General features: G+C 46.4%; 1 protein-coding gene across 2 annotated transcripts; it reads left to right on the plus strand.

The window, feature by feature from the left end:
* The first annotated feature begins 740 nt into the window (after window positions 1-740).
* BATF3 (basic leucine zipper ATF-like transcription factor 3) lies at window positions 741-5712 on the plus strand. Of its 2 annotated transcripts, none has more exons than XM_075088941.1 (3): window positions 741-942; window positions 2543-2647; window positions 5090-5712. In XM_075088941.1, exons 1-3 carry the CDS (start codon window positions 907-909, stop codon window positions 5273-5275), a joined length of 327 nt encoding a protein of 108 aa, XP_074945042.1. In that variant the 5' UTR covers window positions 741-906; the 3' UTR covers window positions 5276-5712. The 2 variants fall into 2 exon arrangements, with proteins under 2 accessions (XP_074945042.1, XP_074945044.1); XM_075088943.1 differs by lacking the exon at window positions 741-942 and adding an exon at window positions 1326-1714.
* Window positions 5713-13409: the final 7697 nt, after the last annotated feature.

The raw sequence follows: 13409 nt of genomic DNA on the forward strand, positions 1-13409 counted from the left end.
CTTTAAGAGTCGTCTGGACAGGGTGCTGGGCCATCTTGTCTAGACTATGCTCTTCCTAGAAAGGTTGGACTGGATGATCCCTGAGGTCGCTTCCAACCTGTGATTCCCACTGGGGAAGCCCTGCTCAGGTTTTTCAGTAACGCTGATGGGTCCCAGAGCCTACCAGGAAACCTGTGGCAACGCGCAGACTTCGGTTTGAGTCTCAGACTCCCTGGCAGTGCGGTTCTCTCACCTTCAACACAAACTGTTAGCCAGATCTTCCTGAAAGGATAGTCTATATTTACTCAGTTTGCAATCTTTGTAACCTCATCTTCATCTAGGCTGGATGACTCAAACTTCTGGGGAAACCAGAAAAATAGGGAAGTATCCAATTTATTGAGATACCTGGAGCTTTATGACTGACAGCCCTGCAATCTGGGCGCACTTAACCCTCCCCGCATGGCCACGCATTTGCCCCTGTGAGTTGAGCGCAGCCGGGAGCGCATGTTAGCTACCACTTACAAATGCACCTACGGCAGAGTAGGGATGTTGCTGAAGTACTTGTCGGTGCAAGCGCCTTCCCTCCCTTCAGAGTGAGGGCGGAGATAAGATAAGGTTCAACTAAAATATAAGGAAAGTGTTTGGAGGGGTAAAAGAAACATTGTTCAGTCTGTTAAAATACTCTCGACAGAATAGTCGGACAGAGAGATTTTTGTCAGCAGCAACCGTGCTTTCAGCAGTCCTTGCCTAGCTTCGCCTTTACAAGAAGCCCGTGGCATTTCCTTATTATTTAAAGGAACAGGGCGAGTAGCGAAAGTGAAAATCGCTCTGTCCCGGCCCCGATGCCGTGTCCTCACGCCCATGGACCCCGGCTGAGGCGGCGGTCACTTCGCCGGAGCTCCCTCCCGCCGCTTTGGGAAGCCGCCGATGTCGCTGACGGGCGGCGGGCCGGAGCGGCCGGGGGTGAGCCGGGCCCGGGCGGGCTTTGGGCGGGGGGCGCCGCGGGAGGGCTGCGCCGGCGCCGGGCGGCGGCCCGGCCTCCCCTCCCGGCCGCGGAGAGGAAATCTGGGGAGAAGAGAAACTGCGGGGCGGTTATTTCTGCAGGCGAAAGCAGGGCTCGGGCCGCCCGAGGGGCGCCGAGCCCGGCCAGCCCCGAGGCTGGGGCTCGCCGGGGGATTTTCAGGCGGCTCCTGCCCGACAGCGCCGCGCCCCGGGGGTGCGGGCTTTCCCCCGGCTCCCGGGGGCTGAGCAGACCCCGCGGTCCCGTGGGGGCGCGGTGGGGGGAGGGGGCTCAGACCCGGAGGCGGCCGGCCCCGGTGTGGGGGGAGCAGCGGGGCCCGGGGGTTGCCGGTGCTCCCGGATCCCCCGGCGCGGCGCGGCTGCCGCCGGGCGCCCTCCGACGCCATGTGCCGGCCATGCGGGCGTGCGGAGCGCAGCGCAGCGTAGCGGGGCGGCCCGGCGGGCGCTCCCGCGGCGGGACGGCAGCTCCGCCCCCGGGCCGGGGGGGTGCCAGGTGCGGGGGCGGTGCGTCCCCTGCCCTGCCCCGCCCCGCCCCGGCCCGCCCTGCCCTGCCCTGCCCTGCCCTTCCCTTTCCCTCCCACCCCCGGCGGGCCGGGGGAGCCCAGCGGCGCCCCGGGGCGGTTCCGCAGCCGGTGGGATGTCGTGCGCCGTCCCGGCGGCGACGGCGGGGGGCAGCGCGTTGCCCCGGAGCGCGGCGGCCGAGGGCAGCCAGCAGGTAGGGGCAGGGCGGAGGGGGCTTGGCGCTGCGGGCGGGCGGGCACATGCGGTTGAGTCACGCCGGGCAGCGGCGTGCCGGGGGTGCCCGGTCCCTCCGGGCACCGGCCCCTCTTCCCTTCCCGGGAGGCGGCGGTGGTGCCGGCTCCTCCAGGCGGGAGAGCGGGCGAACTGCCGGCGGTGCCCCCGGAGCTCGTCCTGCCGCTGCTTGGCGCCGTCAGCAGGCTTTTCCCCCGCTCGCACCTCCTTCTCCTCGGCGGCGCTGGGGCCGGGCAAGGTGTGAAATGCTGCACGTCGGGCCGGGCGGGAGCGCTGGGCTGAGCCCCCGGGCATCTCCGCCGGCTTCCACCCCTGGGCTGGGCCCCCGGGCATCTCCGCCGGCTTCCACCCCTGGGCTGGGCCCCCGGGCATCTCCGCCGGCTTCCACCCCTGGGCTGGGCCCCCGGGCATCTCCTCCGGCTTCCACCCCTGGGCTGGGCCCCCGGGCATCTCTGCCTGCTTCCACCCCTGGGCTGGGCCCCCGGGCATCTCTGCCTGCTTCCACCCCTGGGCTGGGCCCCCGGGCATCTCTGCCTGCTTCCACCCCTGGGCTGGGCCCCCGGGCATCTCCGCCGGCTTCCACCCCTGGGCTGGGCCCCCGGGCATCTCTGCCTGCTTCCACCTGCGGCAGGGGGATGCACTGCCCTTTGTGGGTGCCGTGCCATCTGTGGGAGGCTGGGGTTAGGTGCTGTGAAATTGGGAGTGTACCCTCATGCTCAGCAAGCCTGACTCTGGGTATCTCCGTGTGCACCTTGAAACCGGTGACATGTTTCTGGCTTATGTCTTCCAGAGTCATGAAGAAGATGACAGGAAGGTAAGGAGGAGAGAAAAAAATCGGGTTGCTGCCCAGAGGAGCCGGAAGAAGCAAACTCAGAAAGCAGATAAACTTCATGAGGTGAATGAGTACTTGATGTTTTGCAGGCACAGCTTGGGCACCGAGTGCGGGACTTTACATTAAACGGGACTTGAGCAGGCGTGGGCCTGTCTTCACGCTAATCCAGCTCAGAGAGGTGTGGGTGTGAGGCAGACACATGTGTGCTACAGGGTGCCTGGTCGGGAACTCCTGGACACTGATGCTCACGTCGGACGGTGCAGCTCTGCCATCGGTGATACTGTTGGGGAGAGAGAGATGTGGTCCTGCCCTTGCCTCACCCTCCCTTTTTCGCTATTCCTATGACAACCCAGTGAACTGGATCACAGGGTTCCTCTGGGCTAAAACAAACCAATTTTCTTCTGGATCAGTGTTAAGCTTGTCATGTTTGCTATGGCAGTGGATGAATGCTTGCTGCCTTACGAGGGAGAAGATGACGGAGGAGGAAGGGACCATGCTGCTTAGTGGCAGTGCTGGCTTAAGTCAATTCTAAAATTGTGGTGTGAGACAGAAATACCCAGTTTGAAAAGGCTTCTTAGGAACTTCAAAACCTCCAAGCGTGAGAGCTCGGTTCAGTTAGCTGTTATACTTGTATGCTCTGATAAATAACAGTGGGTGTTTCCAAAAAACTATGAAAGTAACTGATTCTTCCAGAAACTCTTAATACTTCTCAATATCACAATGTGGTGTAGTTTTCTCATGTCCCCACTGCAAACGCTGGAGGACAGGAATCCCCTTTCTCTGTTTTGGGATGTTACCTCACACAACAGTGCTTTTGTTGTAGCCAGGGCTCTTGGGGTAAGTGTTCTGCAGATGTGGCTGAGTCAGTTGTTCAGCTTTGGAGGTTTAGCATGGGCTCTTCTCTTTCTCAGTGTGGAAGGACCTGCTAACAGTCAGCAGTGGCCAAGAGGGACAGTGTGGGGAATTTCAGGTTTGGTTTTTCCCAGATCTCTGAGTCAGTGCCTGAGAATGCCAGGTGCAGGGTACTTCTGGAAAGGGGTAAGCCCTGGCTTTTGTGGAATCATTTCTGGGTCCTGTGCCATCCTGCAGCCTCTCTGATGTTCCTCCTGGACTTGAGGATCTTCCTTGTGCTGGGAATCTTCATTCTCAGGCACACAGGTTTTCCCAGGTGCAGGCAGATCTGGCTGAATAGGCATTCATTCTTAGCAAGAACAATTTGATAGTCCTGTCCCCAAAAATGGGACAGAGCAATGGGAGAGTAACGCTTACTCCAAAACCCAACCCCATGGGGTTTGGGGCAACAAGAGGTGAGCAGAACCAGAGTCAGGGATGGACAAATTGGCTGGAGTTTGGCTACAGTAATGTGTTAGGAGGACCGTGCCTGTTTTACTCTGTGGGTGAGAGGTGGCGGAAGGGTGAGAGAGAGGGCAAGGGGATCCATACTTCTGCAGCAAAGGACAACAGAGGCAGTGCCAGGCTGCCCAGAGGAGTGTTGCATGTGAGGCTCTCCCTGCTGCCTGATAAACAGGCCTTTTAAGGCACGTGCAGGCTTTGAAGTTTGCTCTGAAGCTTTCCCAGGGAGGTGAGACTGAGTGGGTGAGTGTTGAGCCCTAGGCCAGCCGCGAGGTGCAGACACCTGCAGGTTTTCTGTGGGCTGGCTATGAACCTCTAGCTCTCTTCTCTTTGGGATGAGAAGTCTTGACAGCAGGGACACTTGAAATATGTAGTTATCAAAAAATGTGATACATGAGTCTTGCATCCATCACAAAAGTATGCTGCAGGGCATCTCAAAACTCCCCTGCAGTTAACAGCAGCTTATTAATTGCCAGAGAATCATTAGCTCAAAAGCAGACTGGGTCAGGAATAACCAAGGCAGTGGTCAGGCCTTCTGGTAACAAAGCAGGACTGGGAACAAACTCACATGATGCTCCCCTCCTCCTGCCCTTGAGTTCCCAGGCATCTGAGCAGGTGGCTGGGCTGGAGGACAGCAGCTGACACAAGGCACATTGTGCTAGGTGTGCATCTCAGCTGGCATCAGGGTAAATGGCCTTTCCCTGCACTGGCCTGGGGTAGGGGCTGCCCTTTCCTTATCAGCAATGCCAGGCACCAGGTTTTCCTGGAACCTACCTATGCTTGGTGCTTTCATTTTTCTCTGCTCTGACAGTGCAGAGCTGCCCTGCTCAGCCCTTCGTAGCAAAGGCAGCCCAGAGCTGGAAGAGGCCACCACAGGGACGCAGCCACCTGGGCTGCTGGGGACCCCCGAGGGCAAGCGGCACCTCCTGATCTTCAGGGCCGCAAAAGGAATCACAGGGTGGTCAGCGCACCGGTTGTGAAGCACTTGCCCTGTGCCAGCACCCAGGCTGTTTCTGTCTTTCCTTAGCATTTTGCACACTGTAATAAGAAACCACATAGTTTTGTTACAGTTACATGAATATACTGAAGGTGGAAGCACTGAAAGGAATGTTTTGACTATGAGTAGGCTCTTTATTTTTTTTTTCCTTCCAGGAATATGAGTCCCTTGAGCAAGAAAATACCTCCCTGAAAAGAGAAATCGGAAAGCTAACAGATGAAATGAAACACTTGAGTCAAGTGTTGAAGGATCATGAAAAGGTCTGTCCACTATTGCACTGCACCATGAACTTTGTGACCGTACCAAGGCCCGATGCACTCGCCAGCTGCCTGCCAAGATGAGAGCTGTCCTCGATCGCCTTTAAATGTGATGTGTGAAAGTGCCATTAATGGGAGATTTGAAGAACTGCCTACTTATGGTGCAGGTCTTCCATCGAAGAGGGCTGGACTTGACCACATTGAAGTGTTACAGTCTTCTGAATCTCGGGAAAACACCAGTATGGAAAAAAAGACAATTCAAACTGCGTCTTCTCGTTTGGTAGTATCTTCGAGCCATGGTTTTGCATTCAGAAATGTCAAAGTCTGGTGCAGCCCACCATCGTACAATGGAATGTAGACAGGGAAACGTATCAACCTTGGGCTGGGAAGCCTTTCTCCCACACATCCACTGCCAGTAACCCTTTGTCACTTGTCATCCACGTATATCACATTCTGGCTGCTGGGGATTTTTTTTTTTCCTCTAAACAAGTTTGGTTAATAAAAGTGATGTCCAATCTTTATGATGTTTTCTACCTTCTTCAATAATCAATGTATTTATAACATCTCTACTTTTTCTTTACTGGTTAAACCCAAAGTCTAATGCTAATCTTCCTGTCAGTTGTTTTATTATTTGCTTATTGCCTTTTCATTGGCTCTTCTTTTGAAGTATATGTAACAAATGAGTTTTCCCAGTTTTTATTTCTTTAATAGCCCCAATCACCAGCCCTGCTGACATTAGTTCTTGGAGCGTTTTATATCCTAAAATATGGCTTAGACAATTTCTAATGATGATTGTCTGCTCTGTGTGGAAGGAAAGCAAACCAGAATTTGCTGGTTCTACACGTTGTTTTAAAAAGCAGATTTTAAAATTTACTGTTTTAATGCACCCACTGGAAATTACAAGTATCTTGATCCTTCATCTTGCGTGTTGCTTGTGGTAAATGATGTCCATGGATAGAACAAATTGAGTTTAGCTAATCATTTTGTTCTATGTCCACACTGAAGATGTTTGATAACTGCTTGCAAGAAAAACATTGTTTTAACTTTTTTTTTATTGAAAAGGTAGAATTATGACGGTGTGACTGAGAAATATACAGAAAAATGTGTTTACTTTCTCTGATGATTCTTAGTAGTGTCAAGCTCTAGAAATGTGAATGCTGTAGCCTGGGATCCAGAAGAGAGTGTTTTTCTCACAGTATTTCCCAGTCAAAGAGCCCCTTTGGATAATAAAAAGCTCCGCCCCTTTGCCAACACTCTCACTTCAGCATTTCAGTTTTTTTCAGTTCAACTCATGGGATTAATTTCTCCCCTCACCAGGATTGTAATATTTATCAGCAGGATATGATCTGAAATGTCTGAAAGATATTTTTTCTTTTTTAGCTTCTTTAGCAGTATGATACATTGCTGATCACTGCCAAGATAGAATTGGGGAGACTGTGTAGTCAACTCTGCCTTCTAAAGGGCCCTCTTGTGCCGTTGTACTAGGCTAGAAACTCAACAGGCATGAGCTGTTGGTTTATGTAAAAGTTTTCATTAGGTTGTCCCCAGGAGAATTTTCAGCATTTGCAGAAGCTAGCTACAGCCTAAATGCAGTCTTCAAAGTTTCTTATGGTCATGTAAGAACTGAGTCATCCTGCAAAGAAAGTTGGGTGCAGTCCCTGCCAAGGAAAATGAAAGTTTCTGGACACTTCAAAACTTGCGTTTTGGGTAATGTCCTTGATATGATTCTGTGTGTCACCCTGAAGAAAGGAAGCTATCTTAAGCATCTTCATCCATCCACCCACCCACATTCCTTCAGGCCCTGGATGCCACTGTGTAATTTGGGTTCAGTAGAGGTGTAACAGGGAAGGAGGAGCATAGTGGAAACGAACAACCTTCACTCTGGGAAAATTGATTCTAGCTTAGGATGGAGGGAGAGTGAGAGAGGATGTCTCACATCTCTTAACTAGGTAGGTGCCATTGAGCTGAGGCTGGGAATGGAAAGTAGCTAGTTGAGGTCAGGGCTGGCACAAAGGCAGGGTCTCTCCCATGGAGCCCTTCAGACCCTCAAAAATGGAAGGAAAGAACCTCCTTGTCCAAGACAGCCCACCCCAGCAGAATCCTTCTAAAGATTTTTGTCCTACAGATGCTTGCTTCTAGAAGTAGAGATCTAGTTCCTTGTATAAAATCCTCCTCCTTACACATTTATTCTTCTAAATATCTGCCTAGAAACTGGCTCCAGCTTATCATTTGGTAGTCCAACTTTTGTTGTACACTCTTCATGAGTAAGCACTATTCTCATTCTGCGATGCAAGCTTTAGCCTGTTTCTGCACTGGAGTTTATTGGTTTATTAACTCTATGTCTATGCAGAGTGTACAGGGGAAGACAACCTCATTCACAGCAATGTTGTGTCCTGGCAATAGCAACCCAAGTCCAAGGTTATGCTGGGAAGGGCTGGGAGCCCTGCAGGGGCCCACACTGCCACCAGTTCCTTCCCACAACTGTAGGTTGTAGCTCCAGCCTGTGCATCATGCCAATTACTAACAGCAGGCTTTGAACCTTCCAGGGCCTGGGCTGCTTCCTCCTACTTCATCTATTGCATCACTTTTTTTTCCCAGCACTATTTCCAAAGGGTCTTATGGATCATTCTTCTGTTTAATAGATTAACTGAGGCATCTCTCACAAACAGTACATTGTGTGACTAATGTTCGAAGGCAGCTGGGAACCCCAAGCAAAAGAAGTGAGCAAAATGAGTGTCCCAAGCCAAATAAACCCAACATTCTGATATATTTATAGAATTAATGTCATAGCTGAATCATGGGTCAAAAGGGACAATGAACTGTTAAAGCACAGGCGTATGTATCCCTAAGCAAATCATAAGCATACAGGCTGGTCACACTCCTTACAGGAGCTGTTCATAAGGTTATTGATTTACAGAGAGTTTCAAAACCGAAAGTATGTCCTGGAGCCTGGGATAATTGTTACATGAATAGGGAACCAGAAAGGAGAACAGAAAGGAAAAGGCCCATTTGTTAAGGAAGCAACAGAAAGTTCTTCTTCAGATCCAAACCTCTCCTTTTGCATCAGGGTATTACACTATCACAAAAAATGTTTCATACCTATATCTGGCTAAAATACTGCTTGATGTATTCTAGCTTCAGAAAGCTTCCTTTAGTTTATTTAGTTTGACTTGTTCCCTATGAATGTGGTCTGTAAACATTCCCATGGTTTTTCAGTCACAGGTCTATAGGGAAGATCTTTTCTATGTTCAGATGGTGGTTCCCGTGAGGAGTACTGTGAATTGCTGTCATCTTTGTGGATGCATAATGTGGATGAGGGTTGCCAAGTAAGCTGGATTTCGCCTTTTAAGTTCACAATGAAGGTTACAGTTTGTCTAGATTTGGTTAGCGCGGATTTCCTTTTTATATTTTCTGTGACTCTAATGAAGAAGCAAAATACTCAGTGCAAACTTACCCACAGATGAAAGTATTAATTCCAGGAGCAGACTAGGTCTGATTCAGCTATTTGTCTATTCATTTCTTTCAGTTGTTGTTGGGTCAGATTTAAATTGATCATATTTTGAAAAGATAATTTTAGCCTTCAAAGGTTAAAAAAAAAATCAACAGAAAGACGAAGTCAAGCTTCCCAAAACTGCTAGCGTGAGTGTAACAGAGATCAACTCTTGTACCTCAAGAGAGCTGATTAGAAAGTCTTGCTCCCCCCCACTGGTGTTTTACATTCATGCCTGTGAACATCTATAAATGCCTTCATGTACTCACCCAGAGTCTTGCTAAAATAAACCTTTTAAAAAACATATTTAAACCAACCTATTTTACAGACTTTCTGTTCTTTTCCCTGGTACCTTTTACTGTCGTCTACTGCTCCTTCTGTAACACCTGCTGACCTCATCTGCATTTGGTATTTGCAGTAGCCTTTGTATTCTCTCACCATTTTATTCCAAATGCCACTTTTTTCCTTCTTCCTTCCTGTTTCTTTCTGTTCCTACGTAGTTCCTATGTATGTGACAACATTGCTTAATGTTACTGGTATTAGAGAAACATGGCTAATCTGTAGGAGCATATAGAAACTGAACTTCACTGGTACACCCTGTATATGATTAAAAGGCTTTGATGTGTGATTAGTTTTGTTAATTGGATATTAAGGAAGGTGTCTGTGCAGTCTTTTAAGATGTACTTTGAAGTGACATAACCTTTATTGTAGCCTATAAAACCCATACTGTTTCCTGTCCATAGATGAAAGCTTTGCTGCATGGCATTTGGGGTTTCCATCTGTGAATCAGTCTAGAATTTCTGCCTCAGTGAAAGTGATAGATAAAACAACCATTAAAAAAAAAAAAATCCCTTTTCTCTTCTTCCCATCAGGGTAGTGATATAATTCCTGTCACAGGAAGGAAGCATGTCTGATAAGCAGGAGAAGTGGTGGGTTTATTTACTGTTACAAAGACTATGGTTATTCTCTTTATAGGAGGGTAGGAGTTTTCTGTTTGTAAACCCTGAGTTACTGTCAAGTGGTCACTGAAGAAACATTTTGCATGTACATACAGCATCTGGTGTGGGCACACATCCATAAGGGAGTGAAAGAATTTGGATTAAATCTTAGCAGAAACGTGGGGTTTACATTGATTTCACTGGAAGTAGAAACAGACCTACAGCTGCCTCAGAGGACATGTGGCACTATGCTTACTAACTTGGGTAATATTTAACTCAAGAATAGCTACAGGCTACCTTGAAATAGATAATTCTTAATAAGGAAACCATAGTAACAATCATCTCTGGGATTGCGCGCTCCTTTTCTGGTACTCATTCAGGTTTTCTCCTAGATAGTTCCTATGGAAAAAAATTCCGTAAGAATAGGGTAGGAATTTTTTCTCCCAATGTAGAATTTTTAAACCATGACATCAAGTGTGAGGGCTTGACTACTCTGGAAATAGCTGGCATAGCTTTTGCAAATAGTCTCTTCTCTACTAGTTATGTGTTTGGTCTGCTCTAAGGGAATCATTATGGTTCTCTTTAGAAGTGGATAAGCTAAACCGCAAAGGCCTGTCTTGGTATAGAATGAAAACATTCATTTGAGGAGCTAGCACCAAATGACTACTGTGCCTCAATTTCACAGCTTATCTCATCCTGAAGCGGCTTTTTCATGTAGGCAAACAGAAAATGACATCTCTAATAGGTGTGCTTGTTTTAAATCCGCATTAGAAGAGTTTTTATTGTATGTGTTTAGTAAGCTCTGTAGACTGCCACTATAGCTTACTGCCCTCATCCGGGTACTGTCCAATTAAGCCTACCACAGACTGTTCCCCTCAGAGCTCAGTTTTGGATTGATGTCTCCAATTATCTGGAAGAGCTTTCTCCTTTAACTGTCTCAATAATGAACTTGTTGTCATGTTTTCATTATTCTAAATTATTGAAATGTCAAAACTCTTGAGATTCTAAGAAAGGGACATAAGTAAGCTCTCTTGGGATAAGCAAATTATTAAGGTTTGTCTTCCCATTGTAAAGTAAATTTTGAGAATACTAATTTGTTATCTGTCTCAGGTAAAATAATTGAGGATAAGAAATAACCAACAAGACCCTGCTTAAATATTTGATGCAGTGCTATACAAGATACAATTACTTCAGCTGGAGATGATGTGAAATAGTACAAGAATTGAAAAAGAGAACTAGCTGAAGGAAAATGGCAATAGTTTTTTTTGAAGAGGGAGCTATCAGGCTAAAGAATGGTTTATAAGTGGAGGTTCTCAAGGATTGATTGTAGACCACTCTCTTTTAGTATCTTTGGTAAGGACTTTGGATACAAAGGATCCATTAGAACAGAAGATTGAAATATCATGCAAAAGAAACTGCATGACCTTGCAGAAGAGGCTAGAAATGCCATGATAATTAATCACAGAGCCACAAAATCATATAACAGCCCAGGTTGGAAGGGACCCCAGAACATCAGCTGGTCTAGCCTTTTGTGGTAAAGGGAACCTAGATGAGATTACCTAGCACCCTGTCATGATGCAAAATATACAGTCATAAACTTGAAGAACTATTAACAAGAATTTCTGTCACAGGGTGGAGACTCATCAATTGGAAATGACAATGGAATGAACAAGCAAAGGCATATTAGCCAGTAACTGATGCTGAGGCACCAACGCAGTGGGGCAACAAGGAAGTTAAATAGAAACTCAGATGAATAGTAATGGGATTATTTTTTTATTTGTATGTTTGTGTTCTTAAAAAGAGAAATATCAATGTAATTATGCAGTTGCCTGGCAAAAGCTCATCTGGATTCTGCATAAATTTCTGCTCAACCATGATAAAAAGAGATGAACCAAAACTATTACAGGTACATGAAAGGGCTGCTAGGAAGATTAAGGGAACGAGGAATCTATTTTTTCTGGGATGTTGTTTTAGACAAATAAAATCTGAGAAGTGGTGGCATCACTGTTTCTCTAATTATGTTGGAGTAAAGACCATGTAAGGGAAAGAGCTATCATAGATAAGAAGTAATGTTAGTAGAAGAATAAATTGGTATAATTTCTACATATTTTTTAGCTATATATGTGACGAAGTTTCCACCTGTCAGAAGGAAGGTGTTCGGGAATAGCCTTCCAACAGAAATGGTGTATGTGAGCAATTTTGTACGCAGGCATGTGTGCATGCAAACTGCTTATTTTTATGATTAAGCTTTATTATTGGATGTGAGACCAATTGAGTATACTGGTGATCCAAAATAGTTCTTCCTGTCCATGTCTTTATTCTCTTTGGAGAAGACTTGCAATTGGTCTTTAAAAGCAAGAAGATCTTAAACTAAACAAAACGAACAAAAGCACCCCCCTGAGGTCCCTGGGTCTCACATTATCCAGAAGCTCATTTTGACAGGAGGTTTTGTAAGAGGCAGAGCCTCTTAGCAAATGTAAATCTTTGATAATATCCAGGTAAGGAAAGAGCAGAAAAGAAAGGGATTTTTTTTTCCTAAATGCCTACCATTGAACAATGATATGTTCCCAGAAAAAATCAGAAAACTCTTCACAGAGAAACAGAAACAAAATCTAACTAGAATTTGGGGAATTTCCCAAACTGTTTAGTTGTGTTCTTGAAAAGCTGAGTTAATCCATCTTTGCAAATATGCATTTTACAGAGGATTGCAGGCAATTTTTGTTTCTCTTACATCCAGTTCATTGATTAAATATATAAACAGGATGTCTTTAAGAGCAGAAGATTTTAAAACAGGATTTGATACTAAGCAAGAGATCTGCTAGTTCCCTTTTAGCTATTTGAGTTTCATCTTTGCTTATCAGAGCTGTTTTAGGGTACAGTAATTTCCAAGTGCACTATTGGGTTGCGAGGTAAATAATCTCTAGAGATGAATATTTTTTTCTTTCTTTTTTACTGTAAATGACAATAGTACATAGGCTAGAAATTTCCCTTGTAAATTCTGGTCATCCCATTTGTTTGCTAAGTTCCAGTATGGACTCAGGACCTATTCTGACGGTGCACTGAGACGTTATGCAGCCTTGCTCATGCATTTCTAGAGGTAGGTTATCCATCAGCTGTGTTTAAGGACTTGATTAATGACCAAGACCCATCAAATTTGAAAGAGACTTTTTGATCATACAGGTGAGGAGATCAATGACAACAATTTATGTATTGTGTATGTAAGAACAGAAGTCCCTTTTTCCAGGTGAACAAAATGCTGAGGAAGCCTGCCTCGGTTTGAACCTTTATCCTGCTTGTAGTTCTACACGTCTCTCTGGAGTTTCAGATAACTCAGGGAGTGTTGAACAGTCAGTGAGATCAGCCCACGCAGAGCAGCTTGCAGCAGGGACAGGATCTAATTGTGGATACAGTTCAAGCAACAGAGTATAAATGGGGATATGGGTGACTGAGAGCTGTAATATAAAGTTACATGACTACTTTTTATGAGCAATTCTAAATGACACTCACATGTGAACCCATCTGTATTTTTACCACCATGTTAAGAAACTATGTAATCAGAACATTTTCCCCATAAATTATTAGATTAACAGTTTTTATATTAATTTGATTGGTACTTTACAAAATGCAAAATATTCTACTTGATTCATGTGAAAGCCAATTCCTACAGTTTTCACTAACTGGTTTTCCATCACTATTTGTTTCCATTTATTTTCTTTACATTTCCAACTACAAATTCAGGAAACAACACACAATTGTAGATAATTACTTTGAATTCAAGTTACAACTTTTA

This window comes from Phalacrocorax aristotelis, chromosome 3 (assembly GCF_949628215.1).
Source record: "Phalacrocorax aristotelis chromosome 3, bGulAri2.1, whole genome shotgun sequence".
Taxonomy (NCBI): domain Eukaryota; kingdom Metazoa; phylum Chordata; class Aves; order Suliformes; family Phalacrocoracidae; genus Phalacrocorax; species Phalacrocorax aristotelis.

Excerpts from the sequence above, each read along its gene's own strand:
- BATF3 (XM_075088943.1), top strand. The coding sequence starts at position 1,637 with ATGTCGTGCGCCGTCCCGGCGGCGACGGCGGGGGGCAGCGCGTTGCCC. Across the intron at positions 1,715-2,542 it reads CGGCCGAGGGCAGCCAGCAG|AGTCATGAAGAAGATGACAG; the intron begins GTAGGGGCAGGG and ends TATGTCTTCCAG. Across the intron at positions 2,648-5,089 it reads AAGCAGATAAACTTCATGAG|GAATATGAGTCCCTTGAGCA; the intron begins GTGAATGAGTAC and ends TTTTCCTTCCAG.